At 35.8% G+C, this 24,011-nt stretch overlaps 2 protein-coding genes and 1 pseudogene across 3 annotated transcripts in view; all 3 read right to left on the bottom strand.

The window, feature by feature from the left end:
- TMPRSS11B (transmembrane serine protease 11B) overlaps positions 1-11,451 on the bottom strand; it is a gene marked incomplete at its 5' end in the record, with an annotated part of 62,971 nt that extends 51,520 nt beyond the window's left edge. The window contains 3 exons of the mRNA XM_079153125.1: positions 7,939-8,045; positions 8,877-8,961; positions 11,440-11,451. Of these exons, the coding sequence (XP_079009251.1) occupies positions 7,939-8,045; positions 8,877-8,961; positions 11,440-11,451 (204 nt within the window). The remainder of the gene's footprint in view (positions 1-7,938; positions 8,046-8,876; positions 8,962-11,439) is intronic.
- Positions 11,452-11,539: 88 nt separating this feature from the next.
- On the bottom strand, positions 11,540-11,924 carry LOC306669149 (small ribosomal subunit protein eS25-like; annotated as a pseudogene). Its single transcript has one exon. The product of its transcript is annotated as a small ribosomal subunit protein eS25-like (transcript).
- Positions 11,925-12,705: 781 nt separating this feature from the next.
- The window catches only part of LOC306669135 (transmembrane protease serine 11E-like), a 47,890-nt gene continuing 36,584 nt past the window's right edge, over positions 12,706-24,011 (bottom strand). The window contains exon 10 of the mRNA XM_079153018.1: positions 12,706-14,357. Coding sequence (XP_079009144.1) covers positions 14,196-14,357 — 162 coding nt within the window. The 3' untranslated portion in view covers positions 12,706-14,195. The remainder of the gene's footprint in view (positions 14,358-24,011) is intronic.

Here is a 24,011-nt window from a genome sequence, read left to right as displayed (position 1 = left end):
CAAATGATATTTTAATTTTTTGTTTTTAATTTTTTAAATTATTTTTTCTGACTTAGAGCTGATTTTCCTAGACATTTTATTAGAGTTCATACTTTCTCCACTAATATCATGTCTCATGTCATAAACAAAGCAGCCTCCACCACATTTCTTATCTCTTTATTCTGTTCCATTGATCTGTTTATCTCTTCTTCTATCAGTGCTAAATACTTTTAACTACTGAAGATCAAGAGTTAGCACATGTTTTCTGTAAAGAGCTAATCAGTAAGGTCTGAGACTTAGCCAGCTAGATGGTCCACATTTTAACTACTCAATTTGTCCATTGTAGCACAAAGACATCCATAAACAATAAATAAAAGATATATAGGCACAACTGTTTTCCAGTAAATATTTATTTATTTTACATAAGCCACATATGGCCCATGGTTGGCTGACTTCTGCTTTATAGTACAGTGTCATGATTTCTGAGAGCTTATCTTTATCTTTGTTATTTATCAGCATGATTTAGCAGTCCATTTATTCCTATCTTCTGTTAAATCTTTAAACTTCATTTTGTCATAAATCAATATAAGGCACACTCTTTTTACATTTTTTATTGTTGAGTTTTTTTACACTCACTAATAATATTTGTTTCTATTCAGTTTTCTATTCGATTATTGCTAGCATGTAGGAATGTTACAGAGCATAGCTGGGAAAACATGTTGAGCCTTTTATTTATGTTACTATTTATCTTTAGATTCTTTTGAATTTTTTATATAAACATACTTTGTCTTGTCAATATTAGAATATCAGATCTTCTTTTTTCAACATTACATTTCTTTTTTCTCTTATTACTACCTGATGAAACCCGGAAGAATGAAACTGAATATTGGTGACAAAAGTGTGAATGACTGTTTTGTTCCTGACCTCACTGTAAAATACACTAAATGTATTTTCTTTTCTTTCAAGAGAGATCTCCTTATTGTAACAAAATAATATAATCTTCCTTTTTTGGTTAAGAAAAACATTATCAAAAATGTAAGCCTTTCTTTTAATAAAGAAACAACTCTAATTACAATAAAAAGATGAAGGAAATCTACTTGGAATGAGGCATTTTATTGCTGTTTCTCAGTTCTGTGTTATAAACCATGCTTCTTTGTGCCAAGAGAAGTAAAAACTATAGAATATTCATTTAACACAAATAGAGAACCTGCCTCTCAAATCAAGTTGAGATGAATTATCAAATGTCTTAACAAGCTTATATTGTTTTTATCACTTTTAAATGTAAAAATAAGTGGTTTTGTTATTGAAATTGTCATTAGGAATTTGAATGTATAATTTTTAATTTCTATACTGGTATTAAGACAAAAAACTAGTCTTTTTTTTTTTTTTTTAGATAATTTCAAAGTTAAGAAAAAAGCAACCCCCCCTCTAGTCCATACACACACAAAGAGTTAGGTAAGAAATACTAGTTCATATAATGTCTGTTATTTTTCATATAAAAACATGATCAAGTCAGATGCAGTGGTGCACTCTTGTAATCCCAGTGGCTCAGGAAGATGAGTTGGAGGCCAGCCTCAGCAACTTAGCAAGGCCCTCAGCAAATTAGTGAGATCCCGTCTCAAATGAAAAATAAAAAGGGCTGGGGATGTGTCCCAGTGGGTAAGCACTCCTGAGTTAAATCCCTACTACCAAAACGAAAAAAAAAATCAATTTTTTCTTTTTATTTTGTATGGAAAAATCTATAAAAATCCAGAATTCCTTTTATTTTTGAAAGAAAACTCATTTCATTTTTGTGAAATTCAAATAAAATTAAAAGAATTTTTATAACCTCTAATTCTCTGAATATTTTTAGCCTATTACCATACCTCATTGTAGTAGAGTGTTTTGGGGGCAAGGAATTCTATATTTTTATCATGTCCTGCCTTTTCCTAGAAGTTTTTAAATGTTTAATTACACTTTATGTTCATCTACTTTCATATTTCTTTGTTATTGTTGTTTTACGTAAATTGTAACATGAGGAATAATTTAACAATTGGTATCTTGACTTTCCTTGTGTGTCACTTTTTTGTGACTACCCCTGGGACTTCTGTGAGTGAACACTATACCATTTCAGGATCCCCCCAACACACACACTGCTCATTTTTCAACCTTGCTATAGTCCCAAATTTTGTCTTCTAACTCCTGATGCCAATATGACTATGGCTTTCTGTTTGAGCTCTAGCTGCCACTGTCACGGGGCCTGGTCAGAGCCCTCTGGAAAAAGTCTTGTATGTATACGCGAATTTCATCCAGTGCAGTTCCTTCCTTTCATGGATCCATTTCCCTTCAGGTTCTGATTGGTGTTGGTCACTTTCCACTGCCTTCAGAGAGTTGATTTTTATATTTAGGAATGGATATCCTACATTGAGCATGCTCAGGATTGTGCTGCCCCTTAAGTTCCTTCCTATACGAATATGGTATGCTCCCCATATAAAATCCCCATGCTTCCATTCTTAGAGGGAAGCATTGCCTTTCAGACTACTCCAGTGCTCTCCTTACTCACTATTGGTAATAAATTTTTCTCTATTCTTTTATCTTCTGGTCATGCTCAGTAGTTTCACATTCACCAAGAAGAGAATCCATTGCATTTGGTTAGTTCCCCATCTTAAAGACTGCTTTCTCAAGACTTTCTCTGCTATTTGAAATGAAATTACATTCCCACTTGGAGACTCTTTTTGCTCTATACTCTTCAACTATGACTTTGATCATAATTTTATATGTTATATACATTATACCTTTTGCTATGGTACCCAAAGCTCACATTTCAGAAACCGAATTCCCAAAATTTAGGTGTGTCTGTTTGATCAATATGTATTGAATGAATGATGAGATTTTCTTTTCTTTTCTTTTAATCATTTAACCTTTTTAGTATTTACTTGTATATGATTTTTAAATTAAATTTTTTTTCTTTCTGCTTTCTAATAATCACTCCAACACCCATTATGAGTGACAGGTACTTCCTATCTATTCCCTCTAAAATCACACTTTATAAGTTATATAACTTAAGAGATTAATGGACCTATTTTTTACTTTTAAACTTTTTTTATCCTATATTGGTGTAATATTTGAATTACTAAATTTGGATCATGTTTTCATTTATCCACAAAGGTTATAGGTTTGGTTACTGTTCTGTGTGATTATTTTTTTACTGTATATGCTTTATAAAGATGATATGAGGGGGCTGGGTTGTGTCTCATTGGTGGAGCACTTGCCTAGCATGTGTGAGGCACTGGGTTCAATCTCCAGCACCATAAAAAAAAAAAAAAAAAAACTAAATAAACAAAATGAAAGTATTGTGTCCATCTACGACTAAAAATTAAAAAAAAGATGATACGAGGGATGACAGTTTTAATTAGTTAATGCAATAATTTTTGATAAAATCTTCTTAAGTCTAATTTTAATAAATATGTGTAATTGAGTTTTCCAATACAGAAAGTGAAATAATGGGGGAAATGAAGTAGTTTTTACATTGGCCCACCTCCAATATATTTATTTACAGTAAAGTGTTACAGAAAAATTATCATAAGAGATGTCTTACTCATTCTCTCATTTCATTATAGAAGAAAAAATAATGACCAGAGATAGCATTAGTTTTAAAAGAACTTTTAGAATAGGATTCATTTTTCTTCTAATTACCTTTTAACAAGCAAATCTGGAGGTTTCAAGATGGCGGCCTAGAGGGTGGCTGCATTTCATGTTGCTCCAGGACTCAGGATTCAAAAGAGGAGATATTGAGACACTTGGGACCAACTCAAAGCAGCCAGGTGACTCTCACCCATTGGGAAGGCATCCCGGATGGGACGGTGGTCCCAGAACGCAGGAAACTTTGTGAAGTAGAGCTGCCGGCGAGACGCCCCTCCCCCTGCTGGAGCAGTGAACTCGGACAACTGGGAGCGCCGTAAAGGAGGCCACTCGGCACAGCGCTGGGACTCGGAGCAACCACTGGGGCTCCGGCGGCTGCCCAGGGGAGGAGTGGCGAGGAGAGCTGTGTGGACTCAGGACACCGGGGCCTGCCCTGAGGAGGAGGAGGAGGAGCGTGGCCGCTTGGATTCGGAGTGACTGCACCAGAGCTACAGGCGGTTGCCAGAGGAGGGGCTGCGTGGCGAGCTGTTTGGACTCAGACCACTTCTGAACACCGGGGCCAGCACGGAGGAGTAGGAGGAGGAGGAGGAGGAGCGCGGTGGGTCGTTTGGACTCGCACTGACTGCATTAGAGCTCCAGGCGGCTGCTCAGAGGAGAAGGCGAGTGGTGAGTTGTTTGGACTTAAAGTAACAGCTCCTGAACACAGGGGGGCTGCCTGGAGGAGAAGCGTGGTGGGTCGCTTGGTCTTGAGTGGCCGCACCAGAGCTCCAGGCGGTTGCCCAGAGGACCCGTGCAGCGGGTCACGTGGATTCAGAGCCACACAGAGCGACTGCTCCTGAACATCGGGGGGTTATCTGGAGAAGGAGGAGGAACGGGGAGGGTCACTTCGACTCGGAGTGATTGATTGCCCAGGGCTACGGGTGGTTGGTGGGAGGAGGAGGCACGCAGTGAGTTTCTTGGACAACTAGTGACCGCACCGGAATACTGGGCGGCTGTCTGGAGGAAGAGGCGTGTGGCGTGTCTCTGGGACTCAGAGCAATTGTACGGGGCCCCAGGTGGCTGTTCAGAGGAGGGGCCGCATAGCCTGGCGATTAGGTGCAGAGCAGGGTCCCAGGATCTAGGAGGCTTCTTGGTGGAAGAGCCGCACAGAGACACGCTTAGGGCGGAGTGAAGGTTCCAGGCCTGTGGGCAGATTCTCTGAGGAGGGGCAGCCTAAGGAGATTCATCTGCGAAGGGTGAGGCTCCCAGGCCCAGGAGGTAGGGCTGGGCCCCTGGGAACTTTGCAGAGGAAGGCAGCCCAGCCCAGGTGGTAGCTGTAAATTGAGGGGAACCTCTAGGAGGGAACTGACCAGCGACACCTCCCCACCGGGTGAGTCTTCCCTGCCGGGTGAGGTTTCCCCACAAGGACGGTAAAACCAGAGACTCAGGCCCAAACAGGCCTTGCCTCAGCCCGCAGCCTAAGTCCCCTTTGGATGACCATTGGTCAACAAGTGGAGGCACCTCTGCCCACTAGCAGGGATTATACCCCACCTGAAGGCCACCACTCCTAGAGAGGCAGCTTCCTTGTGGAGCACCGCATTATCAACTTCCTCCAAGACTTCAGCCTACTGAAGGCTAAGGGGGGATATATATAGAAATCTTCAGGGACATTGTAAGTCAATAGAGGAAATCTGCAATATCTCAGCGGTCCACTGATACCTGAACAATATGAGAAAACAAGGAAAGAAAATGCTGCAAACAAATCTAGATGTTACATCAATAAAACCCAATGACAGCATGGCAGAAGAAATGACAGAAAAGGAGTTCAGAATGTACATAATTAAAACGATCAGAGAAGCAAATGATGAGATGAAAGAGCAAATGCAAGCATTGAATGATCGCACCAATCGACAGTTAAAAGAGCAAATACAGGAAGCAAAAGATCATTTCAATAAAGAGTTAGAGATATTGAAAAAAAACCAAACAGAAATCCTTGACATGAAGGAAACAATAAACCAAATTAAGAACTCCATAGAAAGCATATCCAATAGGATAGAACACCTGGAAGACAGAACCTCAGACATTGAAGACAAAATATTTAACCTTGAAAACAAAGTTGAACAAACAGAGAAGATGGTAAGAAATCATGAACAGAATCTACAAGAACTATGGGATATCATGAAAAGGCCAAATTTAAGAATTATTGGGATTGAGGAAGGCCTAGAGAAACAAGCCAAAGGAATGAACAATCTATTCAATGAAATAATATCAGAAAATTTCCCAAATCTGAAGAATGAAATGGAAAATCAAGTTCAAGAGGCTTATAGGACTCCAAATACACAAAATTACAACAGACCCACACCAAGGCACATTATAATGAAAATACCTAACATACAAAATAAAGACAGAATTTTAAAGGCTGTGAGAGAAAAGAACCAAATTACATTCAGGGGGAAACCAATACGGATATCAGCAGATTTTTCAATCCAGACCCTAAAAGCTAGAAGGGCCTGGAACAACATTTTTCAAGCCCTGAAAGAAAATGGATGCCAACCAAGAATCTTATACCCAGCAAAACTTACCTTCAAATTTGACGATGAAATAAAATCCTTCCATAATAAACAAAAGCTAAAAGAATTTACAAAAAACAAGCAAATCTGTCAGCATGTCTATCTATCTATCTATCTATCTATCTATCTATCTATACATTAGGTAGTCCAGAAGTGTTTGAAATATCAGAGTTTTTTGATAAAGGATGCTTTCTAATTCTGTAGTGTCCTGTGAGATTTCATTCTAGAGAGTGAATTATAATTTTTTCAATGACCTATATCTGAGCATTTTTATTTTAATTATGACTTTCATCAATAATATCTAGCTGGATTATATTTTTAAAACAAAATCTTTTTTTTTTTTTAATACTAGGAATTAAACCCAGGGGTTTTGCCACTGAGCTACATTCCCAGCCCTTTCTATTTTTTTTTTTTTTTTTTTTTCATTTTGATACAGGGTCACACAATCTGAGACTTGAGAATACAGTAAATGCTGTGATGTGTTGCTCAGATCTTCAGAATCAAAGCAGCCATTTCCCTAGTTACCAAGAGTTTTGCCTGATGGTGGCTCATAGGAATTGCCCTCAATCAAAAGAGCAGCCTTCACTTTCTTAATCATTTCCTTTACTGTTCAGAAACTTTTTAATTTGATGCCATGCTATGAATTGATTCTTAGTTTTATTTCTTGAACTGTAGGTATCTTGATGAGGAAGTCAGTATCTGTACCTATATGGAGTGTTGACCTGGGTTTTCTTCTAGCAGTTACAAGGTTTCTAGTCTAATTCCTAAATCTTTGATCCATTTTGATTTGACTTTTGTGAAGGGTGAAAGATAGGGATCTAATTTCTATTTTGTATATACAGATAACCAGTTTTCCCAGCACTATTTGTTAAAAAGACTTAAAAAAAAAAAAAAAAAAAACTGTCTTTTCTCCAACATATATATTTGGCACTTTTGGCAAGTATCAGAGGCTGTGAGAATGTGGATTTGTTTCTGTGTGTTCTATTCTATTCCATTAGTCTTCATGTCTACTTTGATGCCAATACCATACTATAGCTCTGTAGTGAGATCAGGTATTGTGATGCTTCCTGCTTTGCTTTTCTTAATAAGAATTGCTTTGATTATTTTGTGTCTTATTCTTCCAAATGAATTTAAGGACTGTTTTTCCTAGTTCTGTGAGGAATGTCATTGGTATTTTATGGGAATTGCAGTAAGTCCACATCTTCATTTTGGTAGTATGGTCATTTTGATGATATTAATTCAGTCTTTCCAAGAACATGGGAGATCTTCCCATCTTCTGAGGTCTTCTTTAATTTCTTTCTTTAGTGTGCTGTCATTTTCATTGTAGAGTTCTTTCACTTTCTTAGTTAAATTAATTCCCAGGGTTTTTTGTTTGCTTGTTTGTTTTTGGTTTTGTTTTTGCTTTTAGGATATTGTAAAGGGGATGGTTTTCTTGATTTCTTTCTCAGCTGAACTGCTGTTGGAGTATAGCAAAGCTATTGATTTACGAGTATTAACCTGTATCCTGCTACTTTTATGGGATAAAGAAGCAGGATTTCCTGAGATGTAGGGAAAGGGAACGGGGGATAAGGAAAAGTAAAGTAATTGATGACCTACACTTGGGTAATGAAACATCTTGGCTCTTCCTTGGACACATATTCAGAAATGGTGATGTTAACATGGTCTGAGGGTAAAGTTTTTAGCCCTTGATGTCAAAATGTCACCAATCACACACCTGCATGGGCCCAGGAGAAGGGTTTGTTTAAACCAGTCTGAAACAAAAGCAGCCTCCAAGTTCCTGAAAAACAACTTGGGCCACTGTTTCCATCTTCACTGGTGTGACAGAGGTGTCTTCACAGATGTCACTTGCAGCAAAGCTAATGGGAGTTCCTTGCTTTAGCTGTGTGACCTCTGAAACTGGTGATGAGAGCAAGGAAATAAAGGTGAGTGAAGGTGTTTCTTCAGTTCTATAGCTAATAGTCAATTTAAATCCTAATTATTCTGATAATTTCATTACCAAAATTCTGCTTTGCTGGTGATGCAGGCCTTTTTGCTTACTTTTAATATCTTAGTCATTACCCCTCATTTCCACTAGATGGTGTGCAGAGACCGAGGAAAAAAATGAAAAGCAAAGGATTCATTTTTATTTTAGTTGTGCGAGTAAAATTCTGAGAATTTTACTTGGATTTCCCTCCTTTTTAGCACTAATTAAGCAACTAAAAAGAACTATATTTAAAAATATTTATATTTTGACCTTGTTTCTAATCCACACTGCTTGTTTAAAGCATTGTCTGATTAATGTTCCTTTTCAATTTTGAGTCATTTAACATAAATCTCTTTTCTTTCAGAAGGAAAACAGAAAATTAAAATAGACAAGAGAAGGCACAAGGAAGCCACACTAGAAAAGACTAAATCACCCTTCAGGGGAGAGAGGGAAGAAATGTGACTGTGGTTTTGTTTAGCAGCAGCTTCTACAGAGGAATTTCACTCTTTGAGACCCACTCAGTTCCTCCTGGGACATGGCAGAGTCTGCCTGAAGTGACAGAAGAACTATAAGGGGCAGCAGTGATGAGGTAAAAGCCAAACTGGCTACAGAATGGTCAAGGGGTGGGTAGAGAGGCAGAGAGAGAGACACAGAATCCTTTCCTGAGCCTTAGAGATTTACTGACATGAGGAAGGTTGCTGAACAGACATTGTGCTGGGAACTTTATCTGCCTCCGGGAACAATTTTCCAGAATGTAACAATACCTTTCAACATTGGAGAAATACTGGAATGACCAGTTAGTTCCTCCTCTTGACCAGCACATTCCAGCAGTTCAAGATTCGCAAACACCTATGTTGTTAGAGGAGTTGAGAAGAGAAAAATGTGCAAAATAGGTTTTGAGGAGAGCTGGAGAGTGATTGGGGGAGAGAAGGAAAATGAAAGTCAGGGGAGTCCTGAGTGTCCTGGAGGTGTGGCCACGGATGTGCTGCTGGACCCGTCTGGTGAGTTCTTCTCCAAATGTGCTTGTGTACAAGGTATAGGGAAAGAATAAGTAGAGCAGGATTTTCACAGGGTTGTGGTAAAAAATGAGTGTCACAGACTGACAACACAAGGGAGAAGCAAAGAAATGAAGGAACATGGAAAGCAGTGGTTATAAGATTGACTGTGGAGTTTAAGTTGGGGAAAGCTATGCCAAAGTGGAGCTGATTGATGGATCTGTGTAAACTAAAGGTGACCTTCTTCTTGCATTTCTCAGGGTGTTTTTCAACTTACCTCGAGAGTTGTAAAATAAAAATTATGTTAGGACAAATGATAAAGTCATGGCTATAAAATTAAATTAATACCAAAATATTTATTGAATACAAACCCACACTGGAATTTCTTCCACATATATGGTGCAGAAGCTGATACACTTGTGACAGAAAACTATGAGATGTGTATGTTGCTGGGGATCAAACCCAGGGCCTTGTGCACACTAGGTAAGTCTTCTACCACTGAGCTACACACCCAGTCCTTTATTGCATACTAGTCGTAAATAGCATATTTTTCTATGAACTATTGAAGATATAAAAATGAATCATGTATGGTTCCTATCCACATGGAACTTATAATCTGATCATTGCAATCACTTCTATTCACACATGTCTAAAATACATAAGTACAGAGTATAAATACTGAGAAATTTAAAAAATGATAAGGAACTATCTGAAAAGAATATGATAGTTTCTTGCAAAAACTAAGATTACCATATAACATAGCAATTGAACTCTAGGCCATTAATCCCAGAAAAGTGAAATTTATGTTCACACAAAAACTTACATATGAAATTTTATTTGTTATGGCACCAAAACTGAAAACTGAAATGTCCTTCAATGAGTGAATGGTTAAACAAACTGTCAAATATTCATACCATGTAATCCTACTCAGCAATACAAAAGAATAAACTATTGACACATAGAAACTCACATAGATCTCAAGAGAATTATGCTGAATGAAAAAACCAATCTGAAAAGCTTATATGCTATATTTAATTTTTCTCTATATATACTTGAGATAATAAAATTATACAGATGGAAAATAGATGATTACTTGCCAAGGGCTGGATCAGGAGACAGAGTCAGGGAGGGAGGCAGGTGGCAATAGACAGATGACATGAGAGATCCCTGTGATCAAGCATCTTGACTGTAGGGGTGGTCACACAAATCTACATAGGTGACACAGTTACATAAAACTAAACACATTCTCATGCAAGCACACAATTGTTATGTTTTTAAAACTGGTGAAATCTGAATAACATTGATAGATTTTCTCCATATCAACTTTCTGGTTGTGATGTTGTACTATGGATAAGAAAGCTACCACCATTGCCAGAAACTGAGTAAAATAATTTTATTATATTTAATCTATAATTACCTAAAAAAATTTTAGGAGTTAAGAATTTCAGAAAAGCGGAAGTTATGTACCTGGGGAGTCAATGACGGCTCATGGAGGAGGCAACATTGGAAGTAGACTGCAGATTTTATTATGACCCAGGAAAAGCATCATTAGGCTATTTATCAGTGAACACCAAAGCATGTACTTACACAAACCTACGTGGTACACATAAATCACTTGACACAAGGTGGATAAGGCTGATACTGGCAAAACATGGCATAATGTTTTATAGTACTTTTTACAGGTAGAAGGAGTACACTCTAAAATAACAATAAAAAGAACAGTATAGTAAATATATAAATCATTATTATAGTTGCTTATTATCATTATGTATTATATGCAGTTGCAGCACAGCACTATGCTTTTATATAACCAGCAGTGCAGTAGGTTTGTTTATACCAGCATCACCACAAATACATTGCACTACAACATCGTAATGACTGCAATATAACAAGGTGACAGGAATTTTTTAGTTCTATTATAATCTTATGAAAGCATCATCTTAGATTTAATCTGTCATTGACTGAAATGTGGCACATGACTATAATAAAGCATGATGCCAAAATAAAAGAGCCATTCAACAACATTAACTGAAAGACTTCCAGAGAGAGAAAACTTTACTGTGTGCTGTGGGAATAGATAAAAGATACTGAAGAGAAGCCTCCTGCACTCTTTTTTTCAATTTTTTAATTTGCTCTTTTTAGATATACGTAACAGTAGAATGTATTTTGACATATTATACATACATGGAGTATAACTTCCTATTATTTGTGATTGTACATGGTCTGGAGTTACACTGGTCATGTAGTCACATGTGAACACATGTCTGATTCACTGTACTGTCCTTCTGTGCTCTTGTACAATTAATAAATATTACAGTCACAACTTCTTAACCTCTGAAGCCATGGCTAATACATAGTTTAAAAAAACTGAAACTTGCTCTATGTTACTTTTCAAAAAAAGCTACTGTTTCATTTATTGATTTAATAAAGGTTTATTTACACAAATGTACAGTTGGTTGGACTTGTCCATGCATTTTCACCAGCAGGTGGGGCATCTCCACCCTTGGTATTTCTGGTGTAAATTTCTTGAGCTCCGCACTTGGAAACCAGTGTGATAAGTTCTTTACTGAGGAGCTCCTGAAGGGCTTCAGTCTCTTACAGACCACAACTGGCATTATAAGGTTATAGTTGGGAACTTCCTTACAGAGTTTGGCATAGGTAGCTTTGTCAAAAAGACCAGATTGATGAGCTTGTTCTGAACTTTTCCTTTGAACCACTTCTTATTTTTGGCTTTGCCCCAGATTTGATCCCTGGTTACTAGCCTTTCTTGACTGATTTTCCCGCATCTTTCTTTTCCTTGTCACCTTTGGGCGGCATCATGAAGCTCAGAGAGGGGTGGCTGCTACTGGAGCCTCACTAAGATGCTGGACAAAAAGGAAAATCTACTATTTTAAAAATATGGTACTGCATTTTCTATTTCTCTACGCTCATAAAGCTTGAACTATTGCTCATATTTTCATTGAGATCCAAACCTCTGTTTCTCAAATTTCATGCAAAAGGAAATGCCAAAAATATTTTTCTGAGTAATGTAATGCCATTATAAAATTAAACACCTTAACTTTCTCTTTAATTTAAATCCCTTCAAGTTTGTTTGCAGAAGGAATTTCTCAAATCATTATCATATATTTTATTTTAGTTTGGAATCTAATCCCTAGAAATGTAGAAAATACTAATAAAGAAGCTGATTTAAAGGAGCAATTTATAAATCCACTTGCAAGGATTATATTACTTGTTTTTGCAAGACCCTTATTTGGAATTTTGACTACAGTTTTCATAATTACTTGAAGGTACAGACATCCCTAAATCCAGGTGTCCTTCTTCCCCCTTATCTTCCCATAGCTTGAGGGTGCCACTTAGTAGCCCAACTTCAGAATATACGTGGAGAATCAATTTTTTAAGGGATCACTGAAAGTAATTTAGTTTGAAATGTACTTATATCTTTGCATAAAATTTATTGTTTTCCTCAAATTTTTCCCAGAATACTTTATTATGTGGAACAAAATGGTTTACACAAAATATATAACACTATCATGTTGATTTTCATATCTTATTTTATTTCATATCTTATTTTAGAGACAAGTTCCTAAATTTTATCATCTCATATGACACTGTTATTCGGGTTGATAAAAGTCAAATTTTTCCTGCTGATATTCTTTTTCAAAGTGGCTATTGTACAATACAGAATGTATGTTCCATATACATTGAGGAAAGGGTAACAGAAGACTCAGCACAATCTCATCATTAACAAATCACATGTCCTCATTTCAATATGGTCTAGATTATTGGAATGTGTGTCTTTAAAGGCTCAGTAACAATTACCAAAACTAGTATTGTGAAGGTGGCCAATATTAGGCTTTTCGTCTTCTGTCTTATATCCAGGCAACTAGTAATTCAGTGCTATATTAGATGTAGCAGGAAGGCAACTTCAGAATGTCTTCCCTATGATATCCTCCCATTTCAGCCCAGATGAGTTGAGCAGGGCCACTAGTCATGCTAACACTGGAAACAACAGCAGAGGAAGCATATATGCAATCATCTCAAAATGGAGGAGACCTGAGCCCCCGTTCAGGTACATGACTACAGCTACACAGTAATGCCCAGGTTTTATTCCCTTCAAGGTGAAGGCACTTGATGATCTCATTCAGTCAATGACATTTTAGTCAATAGTTTAGTCTGATTCTTTCTTCATTCCCTCTTGTTCAACCACATAATTATTTCAATACATAAAGTATGCCAATTGTTCTCAAATGAATTTTCATTCTAGCCTCAAATTTTAAAATTTATTTCAGTGAATTTACTAACAATATGTTCCCCATCTTCCATTTCTTCAAGGATTATTATACAGTCAAGCACATAGGTGATTCATTTATTTCACTATTATTATGTCAATATCTTCAACAGTGCAATATTAAATAAATACTGTTCACTTTAACTTGTTCAGAACATTAGAGAAAGTTTGTGTAATTATTGTAAGTCACAAGAAAACAGAATATTCTCATTTTTATCTTTGTGGTTGTTTGAAAATAAAAATAAAGCTCTTTTTTGGTTTCTCTCTATATTTCTTTAACTTAGTTTCCTTTTTTTCTCCATCTTTAAGTGTTGAATAGTCTGCTGTTTCTCTTTGATTGATCTTCTTTAACAAATATGAACATTTACCACATTCCATAAAGAAAAAAACAATACTTATTTTTGTATACATAAAAATGTAGGTTTTTTTTCCTTTTTATATTTTCTTCCATTCTTTATCACATACAATGAAAGTGGGAATTTCTTCCGATGAGAGAAGTTGAAGAAATGAACAGGATTACTTCAAATTGTTTACATGCACAAGAAATTTATGTTAATAAATCAAAATTTTGAGGATAGAAACCTAGAAAACAAATGAATGCTGGTTGAGCAGAGTCCATCTGGTAGAATAAAAGATGCTCAGGTGTGGAGCAGAGGTAGGAAGGAAATATATGCATCAGTTTAGTGAGTCGGGTCAGATTCTGGTGATTTGTAAGGCTTTTGTAGTTCTGTAATTCTGTAATTCTCTAAGAGTGGTCTATACACACAAAACAACGTTTCATTTCACTGGACTCTTCTCTCTTAGATACCAGTTTTGGAAGTGATCCAGTCCCGGAAGGCAGTGACTCTTGTGTAAACACCAGGCTTATTGGGTTGTCCACACTCATATCCCCAGCTTACTATTCCAGCAAGGTACCAAATATCTCTAGCATCTGAACCAACCAATGGTCCTCCAGAGTCACCCTGAAGGAAAAGATAGAGATTAGCAATTCATAATCCAGTTCATTACAGAGGAATTTTTAAAATTTTTCCAAGTCAAGAATGTATGAAAGTGGCGATTTTCAAAGGTCTTCAGTGTGTTCTAACAAGTGACTCCCCTGTGTCAGGTATTCATGCAGAGGAGGAATCCCAATGCCTGGGAAATGGGCTTAACCTGGAGATTCAGACATTGAGACAGAAGGCTTTCAAGAACGGTGCTTTTAACAACTGACAAAATAACTCCCTGTACAAGTTGCCCATGTATTCATGTGGCTTAACTCCCACAAAAGTGTGAGCAGTTAATTACTGATCAGGAGGGCAGGTATTAGAGTCAGTAGTGCAAATTTGACTCAAATCTCTGATTTACTTGTTACTTATTATTTATTTATTAAAAATATTATTTATATTATTATTATTTATTATTTATGAAAATTAAGACAGTGAATGTAAAATGTTTAGCCTAGCACAAAGCAGACCCTAGGAAACTCATATATAAAACCACAAATACCAATTGTTCATATTTTACTAACCCCAAAAGTCTATTTCTCTACACAGGTCATCAAAACAAAGTATTAGCTGATCATTTTTCAAGAACCTGGGCCTCTGGGTATTGACCACTCATAAGGTTAGGATTGTATGAAGCTCTTAATTAAAACACATTATTTCATTACTTTGTGTAATACTTGCAACATAGCACAGAGTTAGTTTCCATTTTCTTCAATTAATCAATAAGGAAAATGAAGCACAGAAAAATTAAGTATTTGCTGAGATCAAAGGTAAAAAATGCAAGTTATGCAACTTGAACTGGAATTCATAGCAATCCAACTCAGAAGATCATGTTTTCCCCTACTACATTTTGCTAATTTCCTTGTGATTTTCTTTTTATCCTTTAAAATACTAGCTAAAATAATGAAAATATTTGAAATAATGTGTTTGTAATTTTAAATCAATTAGCCAACAAGTATTTCCTGATACCCTCATATGTTGTGGAAGATATAAAAAGAATATAAACACATGAAATTTGCCTACAAGGAGCCTGAAATATGCTTCTGGAAATAAGATGTGCCACTTAAAGACATTTAAAAATACATAATTTTAGCCAGGTGTGGTAGGACATGCCTGTAATCTCAGTGGCTCGGGAGGATCTTGAGTTCAAAATCAACCTCAGAAACTTAGCGAGGCCCTAAGCAACTTAAGGAGATTCTGCTTCCAAATAAAAAATGAAAAAAAGGGCTGTGGATGTGGCTCAGAAGTTAAGCGTCTCTAGATTCAATCCCTGGGACCAATAAATATATAAATAATTTTAATAATAAAACTAGGGGGCTGGGGAGATAGCTCAGTTGGTAGAGTGTTTGCCTTGCAAGTACAAGGTCCTAAATTCAATCTCCAGCACCACACACACAAAATAATAATAATAATAATAATAATAATAAAACTAAAACCTATATACAGAGCTGGGATTGTGGCTTAGTGGTAGAGTACTTGCCTAGCATGTGTGAGGCTCTGGGTTCAACTTTCAGCACTACATATAAATAAATAAAATAAAAGTCCATTGACAGCTAAAAAAATATTTTTAAAAATCTATATACAGACAGAGAAGATTGGGAGGAAGAAATAGAATATGCCAGAGACAAAATCAGCTTAAGTAATAGGAATAAAGGAGTCTGAAACTGCAGTAAGTTTAAGGAAGGGAGCTATGTATTTAAAAGTATTACAAGCTGCTGAATAAGGTGAAGTCCTGCTTGTATCAGAGAAAGAGATAGTCTTTTCTAGTAACACTAGTTAGCTGACATGTGACTACAGATTAGAGGAGTTATGTTAGGATAAGATAGAAATTGTGATGGTTTATATGTTTCCTTAGGCAGGGGAGACAGAATAATAGGAATAATAGTAAATTCTTCAGAAGAAAAGGAAAAAGTTCTCAGCTTGGCTAATGCACAGACATAAGTCTTAGGAGTTTTATTTTAAGAAAAGCGGGGTTTCCACCCTTATATCAGATAAAGTGGACTTCAAGCCAAAGTTAGTGAGAAAGGATAAAGAAGGACATTTCATACTGCTTAAGGAACCATAAATCAGGAAGACATAATGATAGTAAATATTTATGCCCCAAACAACGGTGCATTCATGTACATCAAACAAATCCTTCTCAATTCCAGGAATCAAATAGACCACAATACAATAATTCTGGGTGACTTTAACACACCGTTGTCACCACTGGATAGATCTTCCAAACAAAAACTCAAGAAAGAAAACACAGAACTCAATAACACAATCAATAACTTAGACTTAACAGACATATATAGAATATTCCATCCATCAATGAGTGAATACACTTTCTTCTCAGCAGCACATGGATCCTTCTCTAAAATAGACCATATGTTATGCCACAAAGCAGGCGTTAGTAAATGCAAAAAAATAGAGATACTACCTTGTGTTCTATCAGATCATAATGGAATGAAATTAGAAATGAATGACAAAATAAAAAAACAGAAATTACTCCAACACCTGGAGAATAAATAGTACACTATTGAATGAAGCATGGATAACAGAAAACATCAGGGAGGAGAAAAAAAAATTACAGGTACGATACAACATATCAAAATCTCTGGGACACTATGAAAACAGTACTAAGAGGAAAATTCTTTGCATGAAGTGCATTCAAGAGAATAAAAAGTCAACAACTAAATGACTTAATATTACATCTCAAAGCCCTAGAAAAAGAAGAACAGAATAACAGCAAAAGTAGTAGAAGACAGGAAATAATTAAAATCAAAGCTGAAATCAATGAAATTGAAACAAAAGAAACAATTCAAAAATTTGATAAAACAAAAAGTTGGTTCTTTGAAAAAGTAAACAAAAGATAAGCCCTTAGCCACACTAACAAAGAGAAGCAGAGAGAAAACTCAAATTACTAAAATCTGTGATGAAAAAGGAAATGTCATAACAGCCACCACTGAAATACATAACATAAATCTATACTCCAACAAAATAGAAAATATTGAAGACATCAACAAATTTCTAGAGATATATGATCCTCCCAAACTGAACCAGGAGGACATACACAATTTAAGTAGATCAATTTCAAGCAATGAAAGAGAAGAAGCCATCAAAAGCCTACAGCCAAGAAAAGCCCAGGACCAGACAGATTCTCAGCCGAGTTCTACAAGACCTTCAAAGAAAAACTCATTCCAATACTCCTCAAAGTATTCCAGGAAATAGAAAATGAGGGAAACCTTCCAAACTTATTCTATGAAGCTAGAATCACCCTAATACCCAAACCAGACAAAGACACATGAAGGAAAGAAAATTTTAGACTGTTATCTCTGATGAAAATAGATGCAAAAATCCTTAACAAAATTTTGGCAAATCGCATACAAATACATATTAAGAAGATAGTGCACCACCATCAAGTGGGGTTTATCCCCAGGATGCAAGGTTGGTTCAACATCTGGAAATCAATAAATATAATTCATCACATCAATAGACTTAAGGTTAAGAATCATATGATTATTTCAATTAATTTGACAAAATGCATCAGCCTTCATGCTCAAAACACTAGAAAAAATAGGGTTAGTAGGAACACACCTCAACATTGTAAAGGTTATTTATGCTAAGCCCATGAACAACATCATTTCTAATGGAGAAAAACTGAAAGAATTCCCTTTAAAAACTGGGATTTTAAAGGGACAGGGATGCCCTCTTTCACCACTTCTATTCAACATCATCCTTGAAACACTAGCCAGAGCAATTAGACAGACCAAAGAAATTAAAGGAATATGAATAGGAAAAGAAGAACTCAAGCTGTCACTGTTTGCTGATGACATGATTCTATATTTAGAGGATTCAAAAAACTCCACCAGAAAACTTCTAGAACTCATAAATGAATTCAGCAAAATAGCAGGCTATAAAATCAACATGCATAAATCTAAAGCATTTTTACTCATAAGCAATGAAACATCTGAAAGGGAAATGAGGAAAACAACTCTGTTCACAATAAGCGCCAAAAAATAAAACACTTGGGAATCAATCTAACCAAACAGGTGAAAGATCTCTACATTGAAAACTACAGAACATTAAAGAAAGAAATTGAGGAAGACCTTAGAAGATGGAAAGATCTCCCATGTTCTTGGTTAGGCAGAATTAATATTATCAAAATGACCATATATCCAAAGGTGCTATACAGATTTAATGCAATTCCAATTAAAATCCCAATGACATTCCTCATAGAAATAGAGAAAGCAATCATGAAATTCATCTGGATGAACAAAAGACCCAGAACAGACAAAACAATCCTGGGCAGGAAGAGTGATGTAGGAGATATCACAACACACGATCTTAAACTCTACTATAGAGCAATAGTAACAAAAATGGCATGGTATTGGCACCAAAATAGATAGGTAGACCAATGGAAAAGAAAACAAGACACAGAGACATACCCACATAAGTACAGTTATCTCATACTAGACAAAGGTGACAAAAACTTAAAATGGAGAAAAGATAGCCTCTTCAACAAATGGTTCAACAAATGGCAAAACTGGAAATCCATATGCAGTAAAATGAAATTAAACCCCTATCTCTCACCCTGTACAAAACTCAACTCAAAATGGATCAAGGATCTAGTAATTAGACCTGAGACCCTTCACCAAACAGAAGAAAATGTAGGCCTAAATCTCCATCATGTTGGCTTAGGACCAAACTTCCTTAACAAGATCCCCATAGCACAAGAAATAAAAGCAAGAATCAATAAATAGGACAGATTCAAACTAAAAAGCTTTTTCTCAGTAAAGGTAACAATCAATAATGTGAAAAGAGGGCCTACAAAGTGGGAGAAAAATCTTTTCCACACACACCTCAGACAGAGCACTAATCTCCAAAGTTTATAAATAACTTTAAAAAAAACTTTACTCCAAAGATACAAAGAACCCAATTAATAAATGGGCTAAGGAACTGGGCAGATACTTCATAGAAGAAGATATACGGGTGATCAATAAACATATGAAAAAGTGCTCATTATCTCTAGTAATCAGAGAAATGCAAATTAAAACCACCCTAAGATTTCATCTAACTACAATGAGAATGGCTATTATTAAGAACACAAACAATAATAGATGTTGGTGTGGATGTGGGGAAAAGGCACACTCATACATTGCTGGTGGAGTTGCAGATTGGTGCAGCCACTCTGGAAAGCAGTGTGGAGATTCCTTAGAAAACTTGGAATGAACCCACCATTTGACCCAGCTATCCCACTCCTTGGCCTATACCCAAAGGACTTAAAATCAGCATACTACAGTGATGCAGCCACATCAACGTTCATAGCAGCTCAATTCACAATAGCTAGATTGTGGAACCAACCGAGATGCCCTTCAATTGATGAATAGATAAAGAAACTGTGGTATATATACAGAATGGAATATTACTTGGCCATAAGGAAGAATAAAATTATGGCATTTGCTGGTAAATGGATGAAGTTGGAAAATATCATGCTAAGTGAAATAGGCCAAGCAAAGTCCAAATGTTTTCTCTGATAAGTGATGACGATATATAAGAGCGGGGTGGCAGGGGGTAAGAGAAGAATGAAGGAACTTTGGATGATGTAGAGGAAAATGGGGTGAGAAGGGGTGAGGGCTGGAAAGATAGTAGAATGAAACAAACAGTATTACCCTATGTATAGGTATGATTACATGAATGGTGTGAATCTATATTGTGTGCAACCATAGAAATGAAAAGTTGTACCCTATTTGTGGACAATGAATCAAAATGCAGTCTATAAAAAAAAGAATATAAATAAATAAATAAGTAAATTCCCCCTGTTCCTCCTGAATGATATCAGCAGAAGCTAAGGTATGTATTCAGTCCCAATTCATACAATTTTTAATAAAATAACATCTAACTCAATAAATAAATAAATAAATATGATTAATCTGCAAAAAAGGAAATCAAGAGTGCCTGTACCCAGTGCTCCCTCCCCAAAGAGATGCATTCCAGAGTTGTGTAGTTCTTGGGTCCTAGCAGCCTGTATTTCCTCCTCTGCTCAGGCCTCAGGAACAGTAAGCCAGTATTTCCATTGTATTATTTTTGTACATTCTTAACATCCCCAGTCAACCACCAGCCCCTAGTCGTTCTGTCTGTCAAGTTACCTTTCAAGGTATCAATATTTAGTTTTGTTAATGCTCCAGTTACAAAACTGCAAAGTCCTTGAAGGATCTACCTCTAGTTCTTTTTTTCTCACAAACTTTATTTTTCCTATAAATCCTGTCATTTTTAGTAAACAGTTAAGTGAAAAACAGAACAGGGAGTATATTAAGGAAGGCACATATTATAACAAAAACTTAAAAAGAAGTCAAATCACTGTCAGGGGCCAGTGTTGTACTAAGGAACTTTTGAGAATGTTGTGAATATTCTATATCTTACTTGTAAAGTTGGTTACATAAGCATACATTTATCAAAACTGATCTGACACTTAAAAATAGGTGCTTTGATTGTAGGTAGATCCTAATGCCATTAACATTGATTTTAAAAACAGCAGACACAGTCTTACCCTGTGATAAAATATTAAAAATATTAAAAAATATTACAATGCCTTTAAAAAAGTCATCAGGAGGTAATTGTAGTATTGACATAAGAAATAGATTAGTTCATTAATAGAAAGAATAGAGATTAAAGAAACAAACTATATTATAATGTGAAAAAATATTCTAGAACTTAATTATGAAAGAGTAAGACACTAAGAATAGTGACCCATAATGACCATAATGACAAAAGTGAGAAACTTAAAAATGTAAAATCAGTTAGCATTTCATAATGCCTCTTGAATCTGAACAGAAACACATACAAATTTTTATCTAATACTGTAAAAAAACACGTAAATGGAAATGGCTTTGGAGTAGGTGAAAATGTGAGACCAAACTTGGAGAACAGTCAAATTCTGAAGATGTGAATTTGGAAATCACTAAAGGGACCACTGAATTCAAAGAAAAGATGGTTTCTTTGGGTGAGAATAAATAAAACAATAAAAAGATATTTTAATCTGAGACCTGAAACTTGAGGGATAGTTAGGCTTATAGAGAGGGAGATAAGGATGGACCAAAGGAGGGAACCAGAGACAAGGAGTTGTAGGAGAAGGAGGAAATCAGTATATTTCAGGATCATGGAACCCAAAGAAGGATCATGACTTAATAAAGAAGAGGTAGCCGAACACCACTGAGATCAGAAAGAGCAAACCCAAGTAAGGATCTTTGCATAGGAGGATATTAATGATTTTTTAATTTTTTTTTTTTTTAAATGAAGTGCTGGGGATTGAACCCGGGGCCTCGTGCTTGCGAGGCGAGCACCCCGCCAACTGAGCTATCTCCCCAGCCCGATATTAATGATTTTTGTGAAATATATAAATATTCAGAACCAGGCAGGTGGAAAAATTTGTGGACACTAGACATAAAAATGAAAGAAAAAAAAAAAGGATGTTTCCTCCAGCCATAGGAAAGTAGGATATTATAATCACAGGGCTAAGTTGGGTTCATCGTTTTTACTTAGCAAAATTTGGAAAGGACATTCGATTCTAACACCATTATCAAGATGGTAATTTAGAATAGAAGACATTCTCAGATGCAATTTTATGATATCTGGTGCTTACTTCAAAATAGATGTGGTATGAAGGGGTGAGAGGATTGTACTAGAATAGGTATGGATGAAATAAATTGTCCACGAGTAATGGAACCTATGGGTTCATCATGCTGTTCTTTTGATTTTTGCGTACATTTTACATTTTCATTATAAAAATTATAAAAAACTGAAAGGACATTCATACATTCTGAAATTTTTAGGAAGTTACTCTAAATGGAGACTGAGAAAATTGAATGATGATTATAAATATGAATTACATGATGTTTTATGTAGTTCTAATAAAATTGGAGGCAAGTAGGATGAAGAGCATTAAGAGAAAAGCAGGTGTAGGATAATATCTAAACAATGATTTTCTGACGGGTGAAGAAGACAAAAAAATGCACGTGACTCTCATTATTCACAGTAGTTGTGTTCTATCAAGTCATCACAAATTGTGAATTAACGGCTATTGATCATTGATCCCAGAAGAAATAGTTAGTTTTCCAGGAACTTATGGTTCCATGTATTTGCCCACTGATGAACACATAACCGTGTTTTATATGTATTTCTGTTTAAAGATATCTTACGTATATATAATGTTGATTCCTTAACACTGAACTCACAGTCAACACTACTCTAAGTCATGCCTACACAAAGCTTACCTAAAATCCATATTTTCTCTACATGGCACATCACAATCTTCACATACTACACTTTAGTACTAGATTTCAAGGCTATTTTAAACAGAAAAATCACCAGAAAAAAAAGTACAAAGATATGAAAAATGTAGCACTGAATAGAACATAAAGGACACTTCTTTACAGAATGAAAGATTAAACAAAAAGGCACAGTGTGACCTTTTTTGACTTCAGGGGAAGCACACACATTGGGTATACAAATATTTACCACTCTCCATGAATGATCATAAAAGAGCCTTGAGTATTGAGTTTGGGTTAAAATATATTTTAGTGAGTAGGTACATTTGCAAACATGGAATCTGCAAATAATTAGGATCAAATGCATTTTCTAATGAATCTTTTATGTTATTTGATCTCACTTTGGGAGGCTGATTTACAGAATCGACTTTAATTTTCTGTAGAATGTTGTAAGGTAGGACCAAGCTACTTTGCTCCATATATTACCCTGGGAGCAATTAGGGCCAGAGAGCAAGAAACTAGACACAGTGAAGTGAGTCTAATCTTTAGCATTTGCCAAGGTATAGGGAAAGGTCCACTGGATGACAGAATCTAAAGTAAAAAACTGAACATCTCTAAAATGAGGAGCCCAGAGGTGAAGTTGGGAAAGGAATACATGAAGCGGTCAGCTGATTAATAGAGGAGGGAGTGAAGGCAAAAACAGACACAGTATTCATGTGAAAACATGAGAGGAAAAGCATGAATACTTGTTAAAAAAATTGTAGAAACAAATGATATGCAATTTTATAGATTCAGATTAGAAAGCATACAGAATAACGTGGAATCTCAAGAAGCTTAGAGAGTATGTTAAACAAAGTTTATAAAAATCACAAAATAAAAATTATAGAAGTATTTAGTGATATACCCATGGAATCACTTATTGGATCCCTCTAATATGTTATAATGTGTACAGAGATATAGAAGTCAACATTTTCCTATCTGCCAAAGACACAAAATTGACAGCATTAGCTTATAAAATTGAAAACAAAATCAGTGTTCAAAAAGATGTCTATGCTCTAGACCAAGATGGAATAGACTTTCTTATCCTTTTTCCCCAAACAAAATATAGAAAGAAACTAGACAAAACAAAACAACCATGACACCATAAATATAATAAAAGCACAAAGATTCTGAAAAATAAGGCAAGTAGTTTAAGAAACTCAGGACTCAAGAAATATATAGCAGTGAGTGTCCTGGATTTTCTTTTTGCTTCATATATCTTAGTTTTGGAGTTGAAGAAACCTATCAACCTGGCAACCTGCCATCAGGTGCAGATTGAAAAAAAATATTAAAAGCCAAGAAAACTCTGCACTTTCTAGTCATTGAACCAGAAGGGAGGCAACCT

Source organism: Sciurus vulgaris (genome assembly GCF_902686455.1).
Source record: "Sciurus vulgaris genome assembly, chromosome: 9".
Classification (NCBI taxonomy): Eukaryota; Metazoa; Chordata; class Mammalia; order Rodentia; family Sciuridae; genus Sciurus; species Sciurus vulgaris.
The sequence above is the reverse complement of the archived record's forward strand: the minus strand, read 5'-3'. Positions and strand labels throughout refer to the sequence as shown.